General features: G+C 40.2%; 1 protein-coding gene across 1 annotated transcript in view; it reads left to right on the forward strand.

The window, feature by feature from the left end:
- ACAD11 (acyl-CoA dehydrogenase family member 11) overlaps window positions 1–24181 on the forward strand; it is a 190789-nt gene that overhangs the window by 54143 nt on the left and 112465 nt on the right. The window contains exons 9-11 of the mRNA XM_088462815.1: window positions 3528–3651; window positions 17400–17477; window positions 19448–19586. Coding sequence (XP_088318941.1) covers window positions 3528–3651; window positions 17400–17477; window positions 19448–19586 — 341 coding nt within the window. The remainder of the gene's footprint in view (window positions 1–3527; window positions 3652–17399; window positions 17478–19447; window positions 19587–24181) is intronic.

Consider the following 24181-nt stretch of genomic DNA (forward strand, 5'->3'; position numbering starts at 1 on the left):
CAAAAGCACTTTTCAGAGAAACACACAAACACAATAAAAGGAGTTCAGCATTAGCATTGGAAACGTCATTGGCATTAAACATTTTGAATAAAATCACTAGTTTAGAGGCCTTTTCAGTTCCCAGTCTGTTTCGAAGCTTCAAATTAACTAAACCAAAAGAAGAAAAAAACTTTCTACACTAGCTGAAGATGCTTGAGCAGTCAGAAAGTCAGAAGTTGTTAAATAATGGGAAATACATTGGGGTTAACTTTTTTTTGCTCGTCCACCATTCATAAGATGATACAGAGACTGTCTTTCTAGCACTCATGGAGATTAAACCATGAGGTGTTTCTCTGTATATTGCCTGTTTTATGTGTTGATGTTTACTCTTTAAGATTGAGAATGTTAGCTGTGGTTTTCTTTCCTGATGGGGGAGAAGTCTTCGCTTGATGCAAGGCAGATTTAGCAGCTCTCTTATCTGGTTCATACTCCCTATATCTTTGTAGTGTGTGTGATTTACTGCATTGGTTCAGCTTGTTCAGATAAAGACCAGAAGCAACAAGAATGTGGAATAATATCAGTCACAGCATTGTACTTCTTGTCACAGCATAATAAAAAACAAGTGGTTTTAAAAAAAATAAATTAATTTGGTTTAAACCAGCCAACCCTGAGATTTACTAATTATTACATTACCCTAGTTAGTACTACCTACAGTATGTGTCATAATCCTTTTCTTATCACTTACCTAAATCCCCTTTTTTCTGGCTTCTTAAGTTCACTAAGGACTTATCAACTTTTACCAAGTGTAAAGGCACATTTCATTTTCTAGTTCATTTACCTCCCACTCTTTGCCACTTACACCCAATACCCACTAGAGTTTGGTCAGTTTCAAATTAAGATTGTGATGATGTCATCTAAGTACTCATGTAAGATACTTTTGGGATTGCTAAACTTAGATTGAAGCAATTTTGTAATGTCTTTTCATGCACGAAGGACAAGCAGGGCCATCTGGTCTGACTCAGAAAAACATCACAGCAGAGTTTTGCAAATTCTTCACTATGCACTAAAATCTTAATTGGCCGTACAGAGGTTTCTTTGAGTTCACCCCTACCTAGCATCCTGTAACGTCTTTAAGCTTTCCCCTGATGATGTTCTTATGTTGAACTCCCCATCTCAGAAGATGAAACCTTGTTGTCATCGTAGACTTACTGAGTTTTTTTAACTCTATCCTGAAAGGTGCATCATTTGATGCAGCTAACACCAGTGCTAAAGTTGTCATTCTGAAAGACTATAAATTCACAAATTTGGGCAGTTGATAGTGCCCCATTACACTGTACCGAGGTATCTCATTCACCTAGTGTTTTTGTGCCATATGGCATGAGACGCTTGGTGCGACTTAGATGCGCCACCACAGGAAGAAATTCATATTTTTTCCTGAATTTTGCTTCTTGTTTGCATTGTTGCTACATACAAAGTCACTTACATTGTACCAGACACACTAGATTAGTACTTTTGTCGCAAAGTAATTGGTATGAAGTTGCAGATTAAACATAACGATACATGGCATGAGGCATGGCGGGGGTCACTCGTATCTGAACTCTGTCTTTTGCTAATTTTAGCCATTTTATTAACAGAGTTGCACAAAGCAGCACATGAAATGCCAGGGTCAGTATTCAGTGTACTCTTGCATTGTACCAATAGTGATGTGAATAAGATGCATATTTTTTTAAAAAAAAGTCTCTGGTGGGATGCTTGGAACCGCTAGGTATACAGTACCTGTAAAATGTAGATCTGAAGATTTTTACCAAAATCCTTTTGTCTTAACTTGATTTTTACCCTTCTCTGTCTATCCGGATTAAGTAGATCTCAGAAGCACTTTCGTTTGACTTTATACAATTATTTAACTTATCCTTATTAATCAAAGTAATTCAATTGAACCAATTGTTTCCATGCTTTGATTTTAATCTATACCATAGTATCTCAGAACTTGACTGTTATACTGGGTAATACTCTAGGTGATATTTAGTCCGATCCCACGGACCAGAGCAACATATCGGGTACATCGCCTAGAGTGTACCAATGATATGCACGCTCCCGCGGGTCGCTGCTACAGGGCTGACGGGGGATGTCCAAACGATGCCATGCTGCAGAATGTAGCATGAACCAACCCTCCCATTGTCGGAACCGGCATCGGCAAGTGTGTATGCACTTGCCACATGCCGGGTCCCGTCGTCGGTTATGTCATGCTGGCTATACATTGTCTAATGTGTACCCAGCTTTACCACTGGTCCTGGCAATATCTACTGAAGTGACTTTATTACTTTTGGTGGATCAGTGTTTCTTTTATTTTAGAGCTTTTGAGCTTTTTTTTGAATAAGGGTTTTATTTTTAATTAATAATATTATTGTAGCCATTTGAGATTTCAATTACTATTTTTGTGCAGCTGTGCACTGTATACTTTCTTTTGTAAAATATTATTATCATTATACCTAACTTTAAGAAACATTATTATACAGCTAATTCAGCTGGCACAGTGCTCTTTTTTGGCATTCCCCATTTGGTTTTAGAATTTGGGTACATATAAAGTGCAGGTACATATACACTACTTGGCCTTTTTCTAATTCACACCTATGCTTTGCTATGACTTAAACCTCTACAGGGGTCTCTAGCCCCTCCTGTTCTATTCGGTGTTCGTCTAATTCAGGGGTGGGGAACCTTTTTTCTGCCGAAGGCCATTTTGATATATATAATATTATTTGCGGGCCCGGTGCAGGCCACGCCCCCTCCATGTGACATCACGGAGCACCTGAGGATGCTCCGTGGAGCTGTAAGGACAGCGGTGTGACCGTCTGAAGCGTCCTAAGGACGCTTCAGGCGGCACTGCTGCATAGATTCTGGCTGCAATGTGCCGTTCTAGGCACCCTGCTAGCCAGATGAGGCTAGCAGAAAAAAGCTCAGAGTGCCAGACCAAATGATTCCGAGGGCCTTATACGGCCCCCGGGCCTGAGGTTCCCCATCCCTGCTCTAATGAAATATAACCTCCTTCTCCTCTGATTGCCATTTTGAACAATCCAGCCTTTCCTTTAGGGTGCTCCGTACAACTGTAAACCTTATGGCATATTTTGATTTTTAGATGATCTCACAAAGCAGCATTTTTCCCTACTTTTCTGCCCTACAGTCTGCTCATAGCCTTTCTACAACAACCTTCCATCAATACCTGCAAATTAGGCATTTACACCACTAAAAATAAACTGTCCTAAAGATTCTGCTCCACTTCAACACATCTGCCTTGTTATCTCCCCTCTATAGCTTCCTACCCCCATCCCATTCCTGGGCAAATTACCCTCATGAATCCAGGTGGGAAGTGGATTCAGAAAAGTAATTGGATTTAGAAGACTAATCGGATTTTTGGGAAGGGCTATGAAACTCTTCTATATGTCCATATTAATGACAATGCCTATAAATGTTTATATCGCTGGTAATATGTCCCTGAATAGCATGACAATATTATCTCTGTTAATAACAAAATATTACTATTTTTGTTTAAGAGACAACACAGTCGTAGAGTTATCAGTCTCTCCTGGGGAGCTGTTCTTTCTAAGTGCCAAAGGGCAAAGTGTTCTGCACCAAGTAAAGCAGTTTATGCAACAACATGTGTATCCAGTACAACAGGTTAGTGCTCCATAGTGAAGTTTGTCCATCCAGAACATTTGTTTTCTATTTATTTTGTGATCGCTAGAAAAATCATGCCCACACTATTTCTGAAGTTTCAATCTAAAATCACTAAATGTTTACAAACATTTTTACATTGACAGAAAATGGTTATTGTCCTTTATTACGTGCTGTCCCGAAATAGACTGCTACAGAGCATCAGCTCTTCCACCTACTTTATTGGAGGGATTGACTGGCTACTGTTTATTGTAAGGCTTTCCGATGGCTTGCCGTTATATAATTAATTGAGCATCATCATATGGACTACACATTTTCATAATAGGGATTATCCTTATTTGAACTATTACTGCTGGATTTATTTTACCTAGTTTTTTTTTTCTTCTACAATTACTATATTTTTCTTATGTAACTTATTTACTCAATATGTTCTTATTTAACTCCTGGGTGTTTATATTGTAATTTGTATTGGTCATTTCTTACTCTTTGTGGATTTTTAATATAATAAATCGTAATTTCCAATTTGCACAGTTTTTATACTAAATCTGGTATTCAAGTTGTCCTCTTACACTATTTTTTTTTTTTTTCTAAATCTGTTTTATTGAACAGCAAAGTAAAATGTACATTATACAGTTCAAGAATGAAATAAAATACAGTATAACATTTGAGCAGTAGTCTGCGTAATTTGTTGACATAAATCAGAGATAGGGGTTGCTGTTGTGATTTTTTTATTTTATTTACAACTACAGAGATGTACAATTTAGCTTCTTTTTTGCTTGCTTATTTTTGTGGAGGTAGCTGTCCTGTAACAGCAATTCTTTTTGGACTAACAACTATACCTTATATTTTACTTTTCACTTTCCTTTGGATTAAGGTGCCCTTCTCATATTTAAAGTTGTGTTCCACATATGAACCATGCTTTACAGCAGGGGTGGGCAATAAATGCCCTCCAGCTGCTGTGTAACTACTCATCTCAGCATGCCCTGAAACAGTTTCAGCATTTTCAAATAGCAAAACTGTGGCAGGGCATGTTGGGATGTGTAGTTCTGCAACATCTGGAGGGCCGCTTATTGCCCACCCCTGCTTTACAGCCTACAGAGATATCATCCTCTGAGGTTGCATATTGTATGCGGTAGATATTAGACAGGAGCTGCTGTCAATCCAGTCACTTGCTACACACGATGTTATGTCGACATTCAGAATGTCAACATGGTCAATATTGATATTCAAAATGACGAAATTGTGCATGTCGACAGTCGGCATGTGGATATAGTGTTTTTCTAGTGTAGAACCCTAATCCTAAACCTGCACTGTGGACAGTGTGACTGTCAACATTCACAATCACATTCTGGTGTCCACATTCTGAATTTTGACATAATGAGAACATACCCTCTTAAGTAATTGAATTATTAGGACTAGTCTGATAAAAGTAATCACTTTTTCTCTTTTTTTTTTATTTAGCAAATGTATGCCAATTATTCTTTGATATTAAGTATTTGGTTCTTAAATGTGTTTCTTCTTCAGGGTCCATAGGGATCCACAGGGATACCATGGGGTGTAGGTGGTAGATAAGGACCGGGCACCAAATATTTAAGCTTTCAACTGCCAAGATGAAATGGTCCCTCCCCCCTAAACCCTGCCCCTGAGCCTGAGGCAAATCAGTTTGCTTGGTGTACGGCAGGAGCTTTTATAAAAGGATCACCTTTTATAATAGTGGCTGCCTTATGCAGCCCAAAGCTTTATTTTTATCATTTCTAATTTTATTTATCTGTATTACTGAGTGCGCAGCATCAGACTGTCCTTAGGACGTCTATGCTGCCACTCCATCACCAAGCGTCTATGCTACCACTCCATCATCGCTTGGTACTTTCGTCGGTGCTCCCAGGGACCTTGCTACCGGCCCCACGGAGAACCCCAGACTGCAACTCGGATGTAGGGGACAGGTAAGGTGGGTTACCGCTTGCGGTAGCCCGCGGCTGGGCAGTCTTACCTCTGGTCTCAGGGGACAGACCGGAGGTGCTGAGAGTGAACACCGGCCTCGACCGCGTGATCCACTAGACCACCAGGGTACATTTGGTGCTGGAATCCAGCGTCCCAGTGGCCAAAAATCAGCCAGGGGACGTCAGCTTTCCCTATTACAGCGGCCACTCCCCCAGCTCATTGCATCATTCCACCGCGGTCTGGACGCTCTGAGCTGCTCTCCTCCTTGGATCCCGCCCCCTCACAGGTCTCTGGTGGCCATTTTCTGCAGGCTCAGCCACAGCTCTCTGGAAAATGCTGGGTCTGGTCCCCCTACATACCTCTCCCAGGAGTCAATGTATTGAATATTAAAATATAACTATTAATAGATCATATAAAATGTTTTATTGTAATAAGCACATGTGAAGCTAGCGAAATAAAAACAAAACATAGATAAGAATGTGAAGAGAAATAGATAAATACAAGTGTTTAAAATATAATTCCGCTGACGTGTAGATAAACTGGCATCCAAAATATGTCTGTGCTTTTCACCATAAATTAATAATTGGAGGTAGTGCTATTCTTATTATATTGTGTGCAGTTGTTTATAGACCATAAATAACTCTTACAGAGTTTCCTCCTGTAGTTGTAACCCAATAATGTTGCAATACTTGCTTTAGTTGCCAAAGATATTATTGGATATTAATTGTATCCAAAAGCCGATATTGTAGCAACATATTGTTATTCTTAATATAAATATCTAACCACAATAATATTATACATATATTTTCCATGTATTATCACCCTTAACCATTGTTGTTAGTAGGTTATATATATGGATAAAAAAATCTTTAATATGGTTAGGCAATCCTATATATATGTATCAGTGACGGTTCTACAACACTGCTCCTATAATCACTGCCGTCAGGGACCTGACATCCAGCGGAGTCAGTGTATCACTAGATAAGGGTATTGTGGTATAGATACATAGTGAGATGGTCTTAGGGAGATGGTTTCCATTCAGCCTGTGTTTAATAGGCAGTGTACGCATCTAACATAACACACATGCACAGTGTATCTGGTCTCCCGCAGACCTACAAACAAACAAACTGCATTGCACTAGCTCGACTGCTCCGTGTACGGAGTCAAACAGTATTAGATAGCACAGTAATGAGTAGTTATACACTAGTGCGCTCCGTCAGCGGAATTGCCGACGCGCGTTTCGCTATACAGATAGCTTTGTCACAGGCCAAAACACATCTATGTTTTGTTTTTATTTCGCTAGCTTCACATGTGCTTATTACAATATCTATGTTTTGTTTTTATTTCGCTAGCTTCACATGTGCTTATTACAATAAAACATTTTATATGTTCTATTAAAAGTTATATTTTAATATTCAATACATTGCTTGAGTGCACCTAGCTATAAGATTCTTTTCCCATTCCTTGTTCAAGTTTTTGCATCTATATTTAATCTTTGGTAGCACCCCTCTCTATTGGACTCTATTAACAATATTATTTACTTCTATACTGTGATGTGTCTGATGGGAGGTAAAGCAATGGATCAAAATATGTAGACTCCAGTGCAGTTGGAAGTATCTATGGCTTCTCTCCCAGGAGTCAGAAGCAATATCTGGTCGGCTATAGCGCTACATAACCTGAGTAGTTGAATGTAACACCCTTTTGCAGTTAGTGTTTTTCTGCATAGTATGTGACTTTTGCTAGCGCTGTTGGTCTGTATGATTTTTCTAATCTGTCGGCCTATGCCTTTCCCTTTCCTCTCACTATAACCCTATTATACCGGTCTATACAGAAATTTATTAGGGACCTGCACTTCACTCGGTTGCTGCTATGTAGTGATAGAATGGAGTCCCTAGAGAACCAATACATTGATATAACAACAAGGGTATATCACTAAGCGCTACCACATAAGTAAGAGAAACTAAATATTAGATAGGTATCACATATACCAATACACAAGAATGCAATAAAACAAAGTTCACCCGACAGGGTATATAAACTCCTCTATCTTCAGACCGATTTTCAGAAAAAAGGATATCGTTCCAATCATAGTCAATTCAACGTACTGGACACTTCTTAATCTCTCAATGTTCCGCATCCATATAATGACATAGAAGAGAGAAGAAAAGGGATCCAAAAATAGTGCAATACTATAAAGTTTTAATTCCACACAATATATAAAAAATTCTCATACATATGATACATTTATATGTGTATATAATGCAATATGATAAAAACTCCACCAATAAAAATAAGGTAATCAAGGCGTACCGAAAGGGGTGGGTGCATTGAAAATACACCTATACTCACATGACTGAAGCTCACACTTTCCGGGACCAGAAATCTGCATGACTGTATCGGCATGCAACCAGGTAGGTATTTCCTCTGTCCCCAAAGCAATAGGTCATCCAGATATCCTTTTCACCAACGCGTTTCAACTCACATATAAGAGTCTTTTTCAAGGTGTATGTGATGGTGGTGGGAGCCATCTTAAATACCCTAAGGACATAGCTGATTGGATAGTCCTGTCCTAATTAGGGAAAGATCTTTAAGAATAGAAAATTTATACTAGATGAGCTTCAGTCAATGAGAGTTGGTGCTAAGCTAATAAAATCTATTAGGAAACACTGGTATCTTCTGATGCGGGATACAATTCTCAATCCCATTATTCCAACAAAACCAAAGTTTATTTATAAAAAGGCCCCAAATTTAAAAATAAGATAGTAAAAAGTGCCATCCCACCAAAAAGAACGGGGAGAATTAAGACCAAAGGGTTTCATCTGTATCGTATGTAGGAGTTTTACAAAACAACAATCTAAAACGGTGGAATATACATCTAAAAATACGGGAGTCACATATAATATTATGGATTTTATAACGTGTAACAGGAACTGTGTTTACCTTTATTGAGTGTACTTGCGGTCTCCAATATGTTGGTCGTACTTCGAAAATGCTTAAAGAGAGATCGGCTGAACATCTGAGAAATATCATAAAAGGATTTGAGAAACATGCCCTATCCATACATTATAAGGAACATCATAACCAGTCCTGTAATTTTATAAAAAGTATTTTAGGTATTAAACATGTAGAGAACCATTGGAGAAAGAAACATCTTAATAATGTATTAGCACAAACGGAAATTAAATACATTTATGATCTAAAGACGCTTATACCGAACGGTCTCAATGGGGACTTAGTGAGCTAAAATGGTTCCTTTTAATATCCTTTTATGTTTTTAATATATGTGAGAGTCCCACTTCCCATTTTTAAGTATTTTAGGACTATGTGTGCATTTTTATTATGGTAATTTATATATAAAAAATATTGTTTCTGTATATATATTTTTGCACAGACACTTTAGATTTATGGACGCTAATAAGCGAGCTACACTCTAGTGCTCAGTAAATCACACTCTTGTGATAGGACTTAACAGAAAATCTATGGTGCGTTCCAGACTATGAAACTCACAACCGGAAGCCACAGAAACGTATTTCCAGTTAGGATCAAAACAGGAAGTCTGTGGTGCGTCTCAGACTGTGGAACGCACAATCAGAAGTCACGAAGACGTACTTCCGGTCATCTGGATTAATACTATTGAGAAACAATCAGTCTATAAAGGAGATGTAGGTATATCTCCCGGATATAGATATACAAAAGAATAAAGGTTTCTTTGATGTATTGAGGTTGTTTCTAAGGATTTAATAAAAACCGGAAGTGATGTCTTTGCGGTCCACACATATACCGGAAGTAAGGTTATGCGTTCCAAAGGATCTTTTTTTAGGTTTTATAATATATGCTGCCTTTTTAATTATGTTTTTTTAGTAGATTTTATTAGCTTAGCACCAACTCTTATTGACTGAAGCTCATTGGTATAAATTTTCTAGTCTTAACAATCTCTCCCTAATTAGGACAGGACTATCCAATCAGCTTTGTCCTTAGGGTATTTAAGATGGCTACCACCACATACACCTTGAAAAAGACTCTTATACAGTCAGGTGCATAAATATTGGGACATTGACAGAATTTTCATATTTTGGCCTCTATTCACCACCACAATGGCTTTGAAATGAAACAAACAAGATGTGCTTTAACTGCAGACTTTCAGATTTAATTTGAGGGTAATTACATCCAAATCAGGTGAACGGTGTAGGCATTACAACGGTTTCTATATGTGCCTCCCACTTTTTAAGGGGCCAAAAGTAATGGGACAAACTAATCAATCCTAAATCTAACTTTCACTTTTTAATACTTTGTTGCAAATCCTTTTCAGGCAATTACCGCCTGAAGTCTGGAACGCATAGACATCACCAGACGCTGGGTTTCATCCCTGGTGATGCTCTGCCAGGCCTATACTGCAAGTGTCTTCAGTTCCTGCTTGTTCTTGGGGCATTTTCCCTTCAGTTTTGTCTTCATCAAGTGAAATGCATGCTCAATCGGATTCAGGTCAGGGGATTGACTTGGCCAATGCATAACATTCCAGTTTTTAGCCTTAAAAAACTCTTTGGTTGCTTTTGCAATATGCTTCGGGTCATTGTCCATCTGCACTGTGAAGCGCCGTCCAATGAGTTCTGAGGCATTTGACTGAACATGAGCATATAATATTGCCCGAAACACTTCTGAATTAATTCTGCTGCTTTTGTCAGCAGTCACATCATCAATAAATTCAAGGGAACTAGTTCCATTGGCAGCCATACATACCCAAGCCATGACACTACCACCACCATGCTTCACTGATGAGGTGGTATGTTTTGGATCATGAGCAGTTCCTTTCCTTCTCCATACTCTACTCTTCCCATCATTCTGGTACAAGTTGATCTTTGTCTCATCTGTCCATAGGATGTTGTTCCAGAACTGTAATTACTTTTTTAGATGTTGTTTGGCAAACTCTAATCTGGTCTTCCTGTTTTTGTGGCTCACCAATGGTTTACATCTTGTGGTGAACCCTCTATATTCACTCTTGTGAAGTCTTCTCTTGATTGTTGACTTTGACACATATACACCTACCTCCTGGAGAGTGTTCTTGATTTGGCCAACTGTTGTGAAGGGGTTTTTCTTCACCAGGGAAATAATTCTTCTGTCATCCACCACAGTTTTCCGTGGTCTTCCGAGTCTTTTGGTGTTGCTGAGCTCTCCGGTGCGTTCTTTCTTTTGAAGAATGTTCCAAACAGTTGATTTGGCCACACCTAATGTTTTTGCTATCTCTCTGATGGGTTTGTATTGATTTTTCAGCCTAATGATGGCTTGCTTCACTGATAGTGATAGCTCTTTGGATCTCATATTGAGAGTCGACAGCAACTGATTCCAGATGCAAAAGTCACACCTAGAATCAACTCCAGACCTTTTACCTGCTTAATTGATAATGAAATAACGAGGGAATAGCCCACACCTGTCCATGAAATAGCTTTTGATTTGATAGTCCCATTACTTTTGGCCCCTTAAAAAGTGGGAGGCACATATAGAAACCGTTGTAATTCCTACACCGTTCACCTGATTTGGATGTAATTACCCTCAAATTAAATCTGAAAGTCTGCAGTTAAAGCACATCTTGTTTGTTTCATTTCAAAGCCATTGTGGTGGTGAATAGAGGCCAAAATATGAAAATTCTGTCAATGTCCCAATATTTATGCTCCTGACTGTATGTGAGTTGAAACGCGTTTGTTAATAGGATATCTGAATGACCTATTGATGTGGGGACAGAGGAAATACCTACCTGGTTGCATGCCGATACAGTCACGCAGATTTGTGGTCCCGGAAAGTGTGAGTTTCAGTCATGCGAGTATAGGTGTATTTTAAATGCACCCACTCCTTCAGTACGCCTTGATTACTTTATTTTTATTGGTGGAGTTTTTTTCACATTGCATTTTATACACACATAAATGTATCCTATGTATGAGAATTTTTAATATATTGTGCGGAATTAAAACTTTATAGTATTGCACTATTTTTGGATCCCTTTTCTCCTCTCTTCAATGCCATTATATGGAATGTGGAACATTGAGAGATTAAGAAGTGTTGTTGAATTGACTATGATTGGAACCTTGGAAAGATATCCTTGTTTCTGAAAATCAGTCTGAAGATAGAGGAGTTTATATACCCTATCGGGTGACCTTTGTCTAATTGCATTCTTGTCTATGGTATATGTGATACCTATCTAATATTTAGTTTCTCTTAATTACGTGGTAGCGCTTAGTGATATACCCTTGTTGTTATATCTATTATACCGGTGTATTCAGGGTCTACTATACTTCACTTTTACTTATAATGTAAAAGCTGTCACATACTGTTTGGTTGCACTCTACACAGTACCATATTCTGTGCTGTACTCTCCTGCAGCTTATTTAAGCATAGGCATGATCACTATACTGCATACCCAGTTATATACACTGTTGCATAATAGCGTTTGCATACCCATTTGTATTTGGTGTATTCTGTTGCATATTTGTGTATACTCTGCGACTATGTCTAAGGCAAAAGTAGCAAGCAAGCGATTGCACCTACATTGATCTCATGCAAATCCTGTGCAACAAGCTTGAATGAGGATGTTGTCCAGGATGGACTATGTACAATGTGTTATATTACACCAGGTACGTCTTCTGCCCTTGCACAAGAGCCTCCTTGGGAGTCCCTGACTCAGGTGCTAGCTACTATTGCAGACCGCCTGACAGTCCCGGCAGTAATTCCCCCTATGGCGTTGCCTAAACATGTACAGGCAGTACCGGTACCTCCATTGGTAGATGTCCTCTCTACTTCGGTACAGAGTCTAGCAGCTTCCTCTACAGCCTTTATAAATATGTTGCAAGGTGAGAAGCCCCTACCCAGTAAACCTACCAAGCGTACTGTGTTGTCTTCACAGTATACGCAACTTTCAGAATCTGAGCTATCATCTGAGGCAGAAGATGCTGACAATCTCTCTGATACTGAATCTCCCTCAGGGGAAGGAGAGCATCAATCTAAAATTAATATACCTGCTTTGTTGCGAGCTGTCAAATCTATACTCCAAATAGAAGACGATGAGCTCGCCCACAAATCAAAGCACCCACCATTTAAACAACAAAAAGTGGCTTCAGCAGAGTTTCCTCTCTCTGATCAGCTAGCCGAACACATGGTAGAAGATTGGCAGATGCCTGGTAAGAGGTTTCGGCTCCAAAAGCGCCTGACCTATTATTACCCTTTTCCTGCAGCTCATTGTGCAAAATTGGAGGCTCCCCCAGCAGTAGATTCCCATGTTACGTGACTGATTAAAAGCTCCACATTACCTATCCCTACAGCTTCCTCATTAAAGGACCCTATGGATAGAAAGATTGAAACTGGCCTTAAATCTGTGTATTCCCTTTCAGGAGCCATTGCTCGCCCAACCATGGCTATTGCCTGGGTGGCGATAGCAATTGAGAGCTGGGCAGATGCCCTAGAAGAGTCTTTCTCCCTAGAGGCATCTAGGGATCAGATATCTTATATAGCTCACATAAGAGATGCAGCTTCCTATATCGTCGAAGCGACCTTGGATGCTAGTCTCCTGGCCTCTAGAGCATCGGCTACATTAGTGTCTGCCCGCCGCACACTTTGGCTACGGTCATGAAAGGCGGATTCAGTCTCTAAGAAGGCATTAGAATCATTACCTTACACTGGTGAGATCCTGTTTGGTCCAGATCTAGACAAGATTGTAGGGACTTTGGCAGCATCAAAAACTGCTTTTCTGTCCTCAGCAACTACTGCAAAGCCTCGGACAATGTCCTTCAGGTTTTTTTAAACCCCAGAGAAAGCCTAAGGGCCAGTCCTTTCCTCAGCAATCGGCTGCCACAAGGGCCGCCAAGCCCAGGACCAAGCAGACCTGGGCCACCCAACCTCCTGCTTCCAAATCTGAGGACAAACCTTCAGCCTGACGGGGTGGGCCTCCCACTGGGGGACCCCAGAGTAGGAGGCCTACTTCTTCAATTTGCCCAGTGCTGGCGTCAAACCACCACAGATGCTTGGGTACAAGAAGTGGTCTCTCACGGGTGCGCCCTCTCATTCCTAAGATGGCCACCCCACCAGTTTTTCTACACAGGCCTTCCATCAGACCCGAGCAGGGCCCTGCTTATCCAGAAAGCCTTTCAGTCCTTGCTGCAAGCGGGGGTAATAGTTCCAGTTCCGCTATCGCAGTGAGGGAACGGTTATTATTCTACCCTGTTTCTGGTGCAGAAACCAAATGGGTCTTATCGGCCTATCATCAACCTCAAATACCTGAACAAATTCATCGGGGTGCCCAGATTTCGATTGGAAACCCTGCGCTCTATTGTACTAGCTATGGCGTCGGGGGACTTTATGGTATCTCTGGATATTCAGGATGCTTACCTACATGTACCTATAACGCCCTCTCATCAGTGATATGTCCGGTTTGCTGTACTACAGCAACATTTCCAATTCAGGATCTGTCCTTTGGACTTTCTACAGCTCCACGGGTCTTTACCCAAATTATGGCGGTCATGGCAGTCCACCTGCGTTGTCAGGGAGTCAGGCTGCTATCATTCCTGGACGACCTCTTGCTCTTAGCACGCTCCCCAGAGGTTCTTCAATGCCATTTTCAGATAACCATTGCCTTCCTACAGAGACAGGGCTGGTTAATCAACTGGAAGTAGTCCTCCCTGAACCCTTCACAAAGGATGGTCCATCTGGGGGCTCTTTTGGATTCTCATGCTCAGAGAATCTTCCTGACAACGGACAAGATCTCCACACTTCAACAACGAGTGCGCAGATTACTCTGCAGTCAGTCTTAGTTCACTCAGCAATGCAGATTCTGGGATCCATGGTATCCACCTTCGACATGGTGGAGTATGCTCAGTTCCATTCCCGGCCTCTGCAACACCTAATCCTCTCCAGATGGAACGGGTTGCAACATCGGATCAGATGCCAGACAATGATTCTCTCTCCAGAGGTTTGTCTGTCCCTCTCCTGGTGGTTACCGACGTCCAACCTAACCAAGGGTCACTCCTTTTGGACCCCAGAGAGGGTACTCCTTACAACAGAAACAAGCCTCCAGGGCTGGGGCGCAGTGACCAGTCAACATTCCTTCCAGAGCCGTTGAACATCGGTCGAGTCGACCCTGCCAATCAATGTATTGGAACTCCGAGCAATCTACAGAGCCCTCATTCTGGCTCAGGACATTCTTCAGGACAAGCCTGTACAAAGGCAGTCTGACAACGCCACAGCAGTGGCCTACATCAATTACCAAGGTGGCACTCGAAGTTGGTCAGCAATGGCAGAAGTGTCACGCATTCTCGCATGCTCCGAAGGTCGCCTCCCGGCCATCTCCGCAGTGTTCATTCCGGGAGTTCTCAACTGGGAAGCAGTCATGACGTCCATGCCGGGGAATGGTCTCTCCACCCAGAGGTCTTTTAACTCCTAGTGGACAAGTGGTGCCTGCCAGAGGTGGCAGGCCCCACTCACAGGCTTACACACAGATGGGCCTTCCTGTGTCGGCTACTGTCTCTGCTCATTCCACTCACTCTGTGGGACCCTCGTGGGCAGCTCGCCGTGGCTCCTAAGCTGAACTGCTTTGTAAGGCGGCCACGTGTTCTTCTGTCCACACCTTTCTTAGGTTTTATGCCTTTGATACCATTGCCTCTCCGGATGCTTCATTTGGACGCAGGATACTCCTCTCAGCTCAGGAGTGTCCCCACCCTTGAATACTATTATGCAACATCCCCATGGTATCCCTGAGGATACCTATGGACCCTGAAGAACAAAATGAGTTATGGTAAAACTTACTTTTGTTAACTCTCTTTCTTCAAAGTTCATAGGGTCCACATGGTGCCCGACCTGACACCCCTGGCTTCTCTGGATTGGGTTTCCTGGTCACTGGTGTCCCGTCTCTTTGATGTGAGAGTGTGATTCTTCTGTGTACTAGTCTTCCTTCCCTCCTCTCCTCCTCCTGTCTTGGGCTTGTTAACAAACGGATTTGTCTCAGGGGCAGGGCTTAGGGGGGAGGGACCGTTGCATCCTGGTAGTAGAAAGCTTACCTGTTTGGTGTCCGGTTCTTATCCACCACCTACACCCCATGGTATCCCTGTGGACCCTATGGATTTTGAAGAAAGAGTTAATAAAGGGAAGTTTTACCATAACTAATTTTTATTTTATATCATACTACAATGTATAGATACAGTTCTAAAATGCATCGCTGTATTGTGATACATTTACCCTGATAAGATTTTTAAGGATCTTCATTTAACTCAAACTCTAAATGTCACCTTTGGAAAAAATACAACGTGATGCATTGTTTAAATTAATGTAATAATACCATTTCCTTAACTCTTTAAGTAATTTATAAACAAAAAAAAATCAAAGATCAAATATAAAGCTGAAACATAAATACATTGAGCACATTTCTTGAATTTCAGGAAGGTCAAAACATTATGTAGAATTTATTAAAGCTGTTGAGAAATGACTACTGAGGCTCAAAACCTTCTGTACAATATTTATACCAGGATTAACATTTTGCCTTTACTGAGATGTTAATTAAAGAGGTCATATTGCTACTTAAAACTAGTCAAGATACAGGTACAGGTTGAGTCTCCCATATCCAAATATTTTGAAATCCGGAATTATTTTGGCATGACTGAGATAACGAAACCTTTGATTTTTGATGGTTCAATGTAGGTAAACTTTGTCTAAGGCACAATTATTGAAAATATTGTATAAAATTATAAAATTACCTGCAGGCTGTGTGTATAAGGTGTATATAACACATAGGGCCGCATTCAAGTAGCGGCGAAAACAGACTTTTTTTTTTCCCAAAAAACAGGGGAAAACGCAACTGGCGAAGAAAAACTGGAGATAAGTTTTCTCCATCCCAGACCAGGCGGAAAAAAAATGCAAAATCTCTATTTTTGGCTAAAAACGTGGGGATTTCTTTCAGAACCCTTTGGACACCCCCTAATGATAAATTACCCCCCAAAATTTTTGTACGTTTCGCACTTTGGTGAAAAACGACTGCGCAAGTTTGGGTGAAAAAAAATAAAAACCTTTGAAAATGAAAGGAAGCAATTTTTTTTCCAGGAAATGGCTGTTCCAGGTAAATTGGGGGTACGTTAAAATGGGTGCAAGTATATTTTCGTGTCGTACAAATGCAGTTTTAAAAACCGTACAAAACCGCCTGCTGTGACCGCGTGCGATGTTTAAAATACTTCACACATCCATACTGTGCCCTGAAAAATCAGACCCAATACATTAAAACCATTTTCAACATTATTTTTTTTATCTAAAATTTGCGCAGTCGTTTTTTGCCAAAGTGCGCAACCTACGAAGTTTTAGGCAAAAAATAGGGATTTTAAATTTTTATTCGCTTGGTCTGGGATGGATAAAACTTTTCTCCAGTTTTTTTTTGCCTATTGCGTTTTTGCCTGTTTTTTGGCAAAAATATCACCGTTTTTTGGTGAAAAACGCCCGTTTTTGCTGCTAATTGAATACGGCCCATAAATGCATTCTGTGTGTATATTTGGGTCCCATTCCCAAGATATTTCATTATGATCTGCAAATATTCCAAAATATGGAGTATTCCGTTATCCAAAATACCCCTGGTCCCAAGCATTTTGAATATGGGAGACTCAACCTGTAATACCAATAAACACACATATTGAACAAATTGTGAATCTACATAAATCTACTGTGTCTCGCCTAATGCTTTTAGAATATAAACTTCTATAGCTGGGAAAAGCTCTTGAATTGCCCTACTGCATGAGTGCACCTGGTTTTATTCTTTAATTTAGTAAGTAAATTTGCTTACTTTACTTTTTTAGGAGTTTTTGGAATATTATACTAAACATGAAAACTCGCCTTTGAGATGGAAGAAGCCATTGTTCCTAGAAAAGCTAAAGGTACATAGCATTAATATTACAGTAACAGAAATACTCCAGCATACGAATGCAAACCTCTAGATTTATACACAATCTGGAAATTCAAAATCTCTGAATCTTGCCAATTGATAGGCTCCAAACTTTGTTTTTAAATATTACAGTGCCAGCTTCGGGAACGTATTAGGTATAGAAAATAGGTTTGATGCTTTGCAGATCATTTAATTGGTTTACTTTTAGTAATAAGTAAAATAAAATGTTATGTCCGTATGTAGGGCCATCCGTAAGGATTATAGGCCACCTGATCTACATCCTGGGCCCCCCCCTATCTATGAGAGATGAGTTTAAAATATGTTACGGTGTATCTCACAACAACATTTATTTTGCATTTTTATTTTTGTTTAAATCTGTTTTATCATATAGCACTATTTTACAAATACAATATTATTATTCTGTGTATGCAGAACTGTGCCTATTGTCTACTAAAAACCAAAAACCTACTGCAAGTGAGGTAACAGAAATAATTGCTGTTTCCTATAGCAAACTATCGGTACAGCAACACTCTTTAAACTTATTTCCATAAATATTCATCAATATGTTTTCATCAACCATAACAGCCAAAAAAAAGTCTTCTCTTTAAAATAAAAAAAAAAGCCAACACGTAGAAATCCATGCAAATAAGGGAATGTATATATACTTGTTACAAACTTGTGAAAGATCAACTTGTACTTTAGTTATTTTACTTCAATAACTTCAGTACATTTTCTGGAAGCTTAACTTATAAACATTTGAGTTCACATTAAATATTTCTATGTAGCATTAATATATAGCTGTAAAAAGGTTTCTTGATGCAAATAGACAAATGGGGACCTCTGCAGAGTTGGACACAAGATGCCAGGGCAGAAACTAGGATTTTTGTCATGCGAAGCAAGGCCATAATTTGGCGCCCCCCAAATAAATACAACATAGAGGACGAAAAGGGTGTGTGGTTTTGTGACACAATAATGCCCCTTATAACGCATTATGCCACACATTAATGACCCTTATAACATATTATGCCACAGTAATGCCCCTTATCAGGGCCATAGGGAGGGTGGTGCGGCCGGTGCCTCCGCACAGGGCGGAATCCTCCAGGGTCACCGGCCACACACTTCACAGCTCCAGAGGTCTGCAGGAAGAGACCTCCTGCAGTGGTGCGTGGCGCACCCAGAATGCTGGTGAAGGTTCCCGCCCTTCCTTCACCCCCCAGGAGGGAAAGGTAAGCACTCGGGGAGGAGGGGGGCGGGGTGGAGCGTCAGGGGCGGCAGTGCTGTACAGGGCGCACTGCGGTCCAGATACGGCGCTGCCCCTTACACATTATGCCACAGTAAGGCTCCCTTTACATTATGCCACAGTAAGGCTCCTTAGACATTATGCCACAGTATGGCCTCTTTTACATTAAGCCCCAGTAAGGCCCATCTCCCTTCTCTTACCTGCCAGGGCCGTGCGGTGGGTGAGCTCGGGGTGGTGTGGGACGGGGCTGCCACATGTTGGGGAACTGTCAGTACTGCCGTCATTGTAATGTGGCGCAGCTCGCAAACCATTTGGAGCTCACGGACTGGCAGCCTCTGCTGATTGTCTTGTGACCGGCACCACATTAGACTGACGGTGTCTCTGTGCCTCTCAAGGCCGTGATGCGGCTTCAAACCCACAAAAGCAGCAACCTAGCCTTGCCCTGGTACCCCCTCAAGTCAGGCACCCGGGTCACTCCCCCCCCCCTTAGTCCCCCCTCCCCTAGTTGAAGATGCGTTTAATTGCAAAAGTAATACACTGGCAATAAAATAGAGATATATATACCTAGGTCTGCAATAGAAGTTGACAATCTTTGGATTAAAGATTGTACTCCTGTTTTATTGTTTATAATAGACTTTGTATAACATGGTTATTCTGATGGTCATTTAGTAAAGATGATGAATATACAATTAGAATTGTGATTGTTTTTTAATTGCTCCCAGGAATTGGCTAAAGCAGAAGGATTGTGGAACCTGTTCCTTCCAGCTATCAGTGGTTTGAGCCAGACTGACTATGCTTTCATTGCTGAAGAAACAGGAAAATGTTTCTTTGCTCCAGATGTTTTCAACTGTCAAGCTCCTGGTAAATATATTTCTGTTTTAGATCACAACAGTGCTTTCCCTGTAGTGTCTCAGTGCAACTTAGAAATACTAGAGAGTTATCAAAACATAATATATGCGGATATATAAAACACAGTTGCCCCTCCCTTTCCTTTTCTTTACATGTCTACATTTATTTTGTCTACCACGTCTGTCCCTGTTTTATGTACTGTACAGTATGTCCTGCCTTCCCTGTCGTTCAGTGTTGCAGAGCATCGTAGTTCCTAACAAATCTGTGATAATATTATAAACTGTTTTTTATCCCTCTCTCTCCTCTCTCTCTCCCCCTCTTTCTCTCCCTTCTTCTTTCTTTCTTCCTCTCTAGTTTTCTTTCTCTTTTTTCTCCCTCTAACCCTCTCTCTCCCGCTCTTTCTCTCACTCACTCTATCTCAATTCCGGAAGGAGCAAGAGGAGTCTGCAATGCTTACGTATCGTTTATCCTCTGTAAAATTGATAGCAAATGTAGATTCTTTTAGGGGGCTGTTCTCCCTGGTCACAATGCCAGTGCAGATTGTACAGACATAGGGGAGGAATTGGGTCTTGCGCCATGATTGTGGGTCGTTGATCGTGTCGAAGCTGGTTTAGTGGCTGAGACAGAATCAGTGTAAAATTAGCTTGGAGCGACGCCATCTTGCGAATGGAAACCAGACTCCATCTTAAAAATAAGAATCTGCACAACGCCATTTTAAGGTACAACTCACGAGCTAAGTACAGATGGCAATGTTTTTGGTACTGGAGACAACCTTGTATAGAGAAACAGCCTCCTGAGAAAGGTAAATAGAAAAAGACAATACAACTGTGGGTGTTTTTGCATGTAAAGGGAGAGACCCCACATGTGGACAGGTGTAGCTGTGGCAATTGTAATATGACCCAGACATTTTGAATTTGACTGAATAAACAATGGTAAGAAATCTGCTCTCTTAAACTCACTGTCAGACAGGCTGGCACCAGCACGGTTGGGGGTCTCCACCCTGTTTGAGAGTGAATCTCGTTACTAATAAAACATTGCATTGCAGTTTAAAAATGATTGATATATATATGTGTGTATATGTGTGTGTGTATGTATGTATGTATGTATATATATATATATATATATATATATATATATATATATATATATATGTGTGTGTGTGTATATATATATATATATATATATATATATATACACACACAGGTGCATAAATATTGGGACATTGACAGAATTTTCATATTTTGGCCTCTATTCACCACCACAATGGCTTTGAAATGAAACAAACAAGATGTGCTTTAACTGCAGACTTTCAGATTTAATTTGAGGGTAATTACATCCAAATCAGGTGAACGGTGTATTAATTACTACGGTTTCTATATGTGCCTCCCACTTTTTAAGGGGCCAAAAGTAATGGGACTATCAACTCAAAAGCTGATTCATGGACAGGTGTGGGCTATTCCCTCGTTATTTCATTATCAATTAAGCAGGTAAAAGGTCTGGAGTTGATTCTAGGTGTGACATTTGCATTTGGAATCAGTTGCTGTCGACTCTCAATATGAGATCCAAAGAGCTGTCACTATCAGTGAAGCAAGCCATCATTAGGCTGAAAAATCAAAACAAACCCATCAGAGAGATAGCAAAAACATTAGGTGTGGCCAAATCAACTGTTTGGAACATTCTTAAAAAGAAAGAACCCACCGGAGAGCTCCGCAACACCAATAGACCCGGAAGACCAGGAAAACAACTGTGGTGGATGACAGAAGAATTATTTCCCTGGTGAAGAAAACCCCTTCACAACAGTTGGCCAAGTCAAGAACACTCTCCAGGAGGTAGGTGTATATGTGTCAAAGTCAACAATCAAGAGAAGACTTCACAAGAGTGAATAAAGAGGGTTCACCACAAGATGTAAACCATTGGTGAGCCACAAAAACAGGAAGACCAGATTAGAGTTTGCCAAACAACATCTAAAAAAGCCACTACAGTTCTGGAACAACATCCTATGGACAGATGAGACAAAGATCAACTTGTACCAGAGTGATGGGAAGAGAAGAGTATGGAGAAGGAAAGGAACTGCTCATGATCCAAAACATACCACCTCATCAGTGAAGCATGGTGGTGGTAGTGTCATGGCGTGGGCATGTATGGCTGCCAATGGAACTGGTTCCCTTGTATTTATTGATGATGTGACTGCTGACAAAAGCAGCAGAATTAATTCTGAAGTGTTTCGGGCAATATTATATGCTCCTATTCAGTCAAATGCTTCAGAACTCATTGGACGGCGCTTCACAGTGCAGATGGACAATGACCCGAAGCATACTGCAAAAGCAACCAAAGAGTTTTTTAAGGCTAAAAAGTGGAATGTTATGCAATGGCCAAGTCAATCCCCTGACTGGAATCCGATTGAGCATGCATTTCACTTGATGAAGACAAAACTGAAGGGAAAATGCCCCAAGAACAAGCAGGAACTGAAGACATTTGCAGTAGAGGCCTGGCAGAGCATCACCAGGGATGAAACCCAGCGTCTGGTGATGTCTATGCGTTCCAGACTTCAGGCTGTAATTGCCTGCAAAGGATTTGCAACAAAGTATTAAAAAGTGAAAGTTAGATTTAGGATTGTTTAGTTTGTCCCATTACTTTTGGCCCCTTAAAAAGTGGGAGGCACATATAGAAACCATTGTAATTCCTACACCGTTCACCTGATTTGGATGTAATTACCCTCAAATTAAATCTGAAAGTCTGCAGTTAAATCACCTCTTGTTTGTTTCATTTCAAAGCCATTGTGGTGGTGAATAGAGGCCAAAATATGTAAATTCTGTCAATGTCCCAATATTTATGCACCTGACTGTATATTAAATCCATCATAAATAGGATCACATGCATAAACACCGCACATTACGCACAGTTGCGCTGTTAACATGACGCACATTAGCGAATGCACAATATCCTGCATGCGAACGCGGTTTATTAGCTGCATACATTCACATCTTCCCCAAATCAGATAAATCTAACTAGATTCTCGCTCTGGACCTCTTTGAGATGTTTTTGTCATGTTCTATGGCGGATTCTATGAGGGTACCTATTGTGACTCCCCTCCAGCCAGGCTGTGAGGTCTGAACCCGGGTCTTTAGCTCCCCCAGAGAATGAGATGGCTGCAGCCCATCTGTACAAGCTGGTTGTACAGTATAAGAAATGCAGCTTGGGGAGAGAAAGATGGAAAGAGAGATGGGAAAGGCGAAAGGGGAGAGAAAGAGATGGCAAAAGAGGGGGGAGACAGAGATGCAGTATGAAAGAAGGAGAGCGAGAGAGAGACATGGGATAGGAGGAGGACGAAGAGATGGGGGAGGGGGGCACAAACAGCTAGTAATAAGAAGGACGGGTACAAAATACTAGTTGTTAATATGCAGATATAGCAAATTCTTAGATAACTATCTTGTACTATGATTCGTGCTGGTTAAATTTTGTCTAATCAAGTCTCAAAGTTCAGAAAGTGAACTGAGCAATATATACAATTAATGTTGCTGAGTGCAACTCCAAGGTTAGAAAAATATTTAGCCTTTTTATTTTGCGGCAGTGTTGTGCTTTTTTAAGAAGATAATGTACATTGTCACAACAAGCTTTCCCTGGGTATTGCTGATGGGTGGGTGTGAAAATGTTGTTCGCAAGAAAAACAATTTGGGTGTCTAAAATTTTCCAAAATGTGCCAAAATTATAACTTGCATTGATTATTAAATACAGTATCTTTAGGAAGTCTTCAGTTCCTCACTGACCTATTCCAAAAATCAATCATAACTTCATACAGTAATTCGTCTATACTGCAAACCAAACACTGCCCTGGTGCTCAAATTGTTAAACCAAAAATACAGAACATTATTAAATGGAATCTAATATGACAAAAAAGTTGCAATGTAAATTGAATAGAAAGGATAACAACTTCACATAAAGGAATTAACATTATTTTCTTTCAAATAAAACTGGAGTAAAAAACAGATATAGTCATAGCATAGACACATACCTCTTGCATAATTCATAATTCTTAATCCTATAGTAATAATATATAATATAGTAGTAATAGAAAATGGACAGTGGCAAGAAACTTATTGGCTTTGTGGACCACTAGCTATACTTAAAAGCACCTGGATTCAGGAATGAATGTTCGCTTCTTTTCAAAAGAAAAAGGGAGTGGCTATTCTTTTGTATAAATATCTCCAATACACCATTACTAATGTAGTTTCAAATGCTAAGGGTTGTTATCTGCTTATTCACCTCGCAAACCACAGTGAGAAATGTACTATTCTATATATCTATATATATATATATATATATATATATATATATAATGCTCCAAATTTCCAAAATGTTTCGTTTTATAAAAAAAAAGTCTAACCTATTTAAGAGACATGATACTCCTAATTTAATTATAGGTGGGGATAAAGCGATTCCTCTCTTGTGTTCATAATAAGTACTTTGACTCTATTATAATATCTGACCATGCCTCTTCCTTTTTGACTCTACCATAACTAAGTCCTTGCATACATCCTGCCTTTGGCATACCTTTGTTTCTGTCCCAGAGTGATGATTTTCAGATATATTTAAAAACGAAGTGGCAT

The sequence above is a fragment of the Taudactylus pleione genome, unplaced genomic scaffold, assembly GCF_031769625.1.
Source record: "Taudactylus pleione unplaced genomic scaffold, aTauple2 ptg000053l, whole genome shotgun sequence".
Classification (NCBI taxonomy): Eukaryota; Metazoa; Chordata; class Amphibia; order Anura; family Myobatrachidae; genus Taudactylus; species Taudactylus pleione.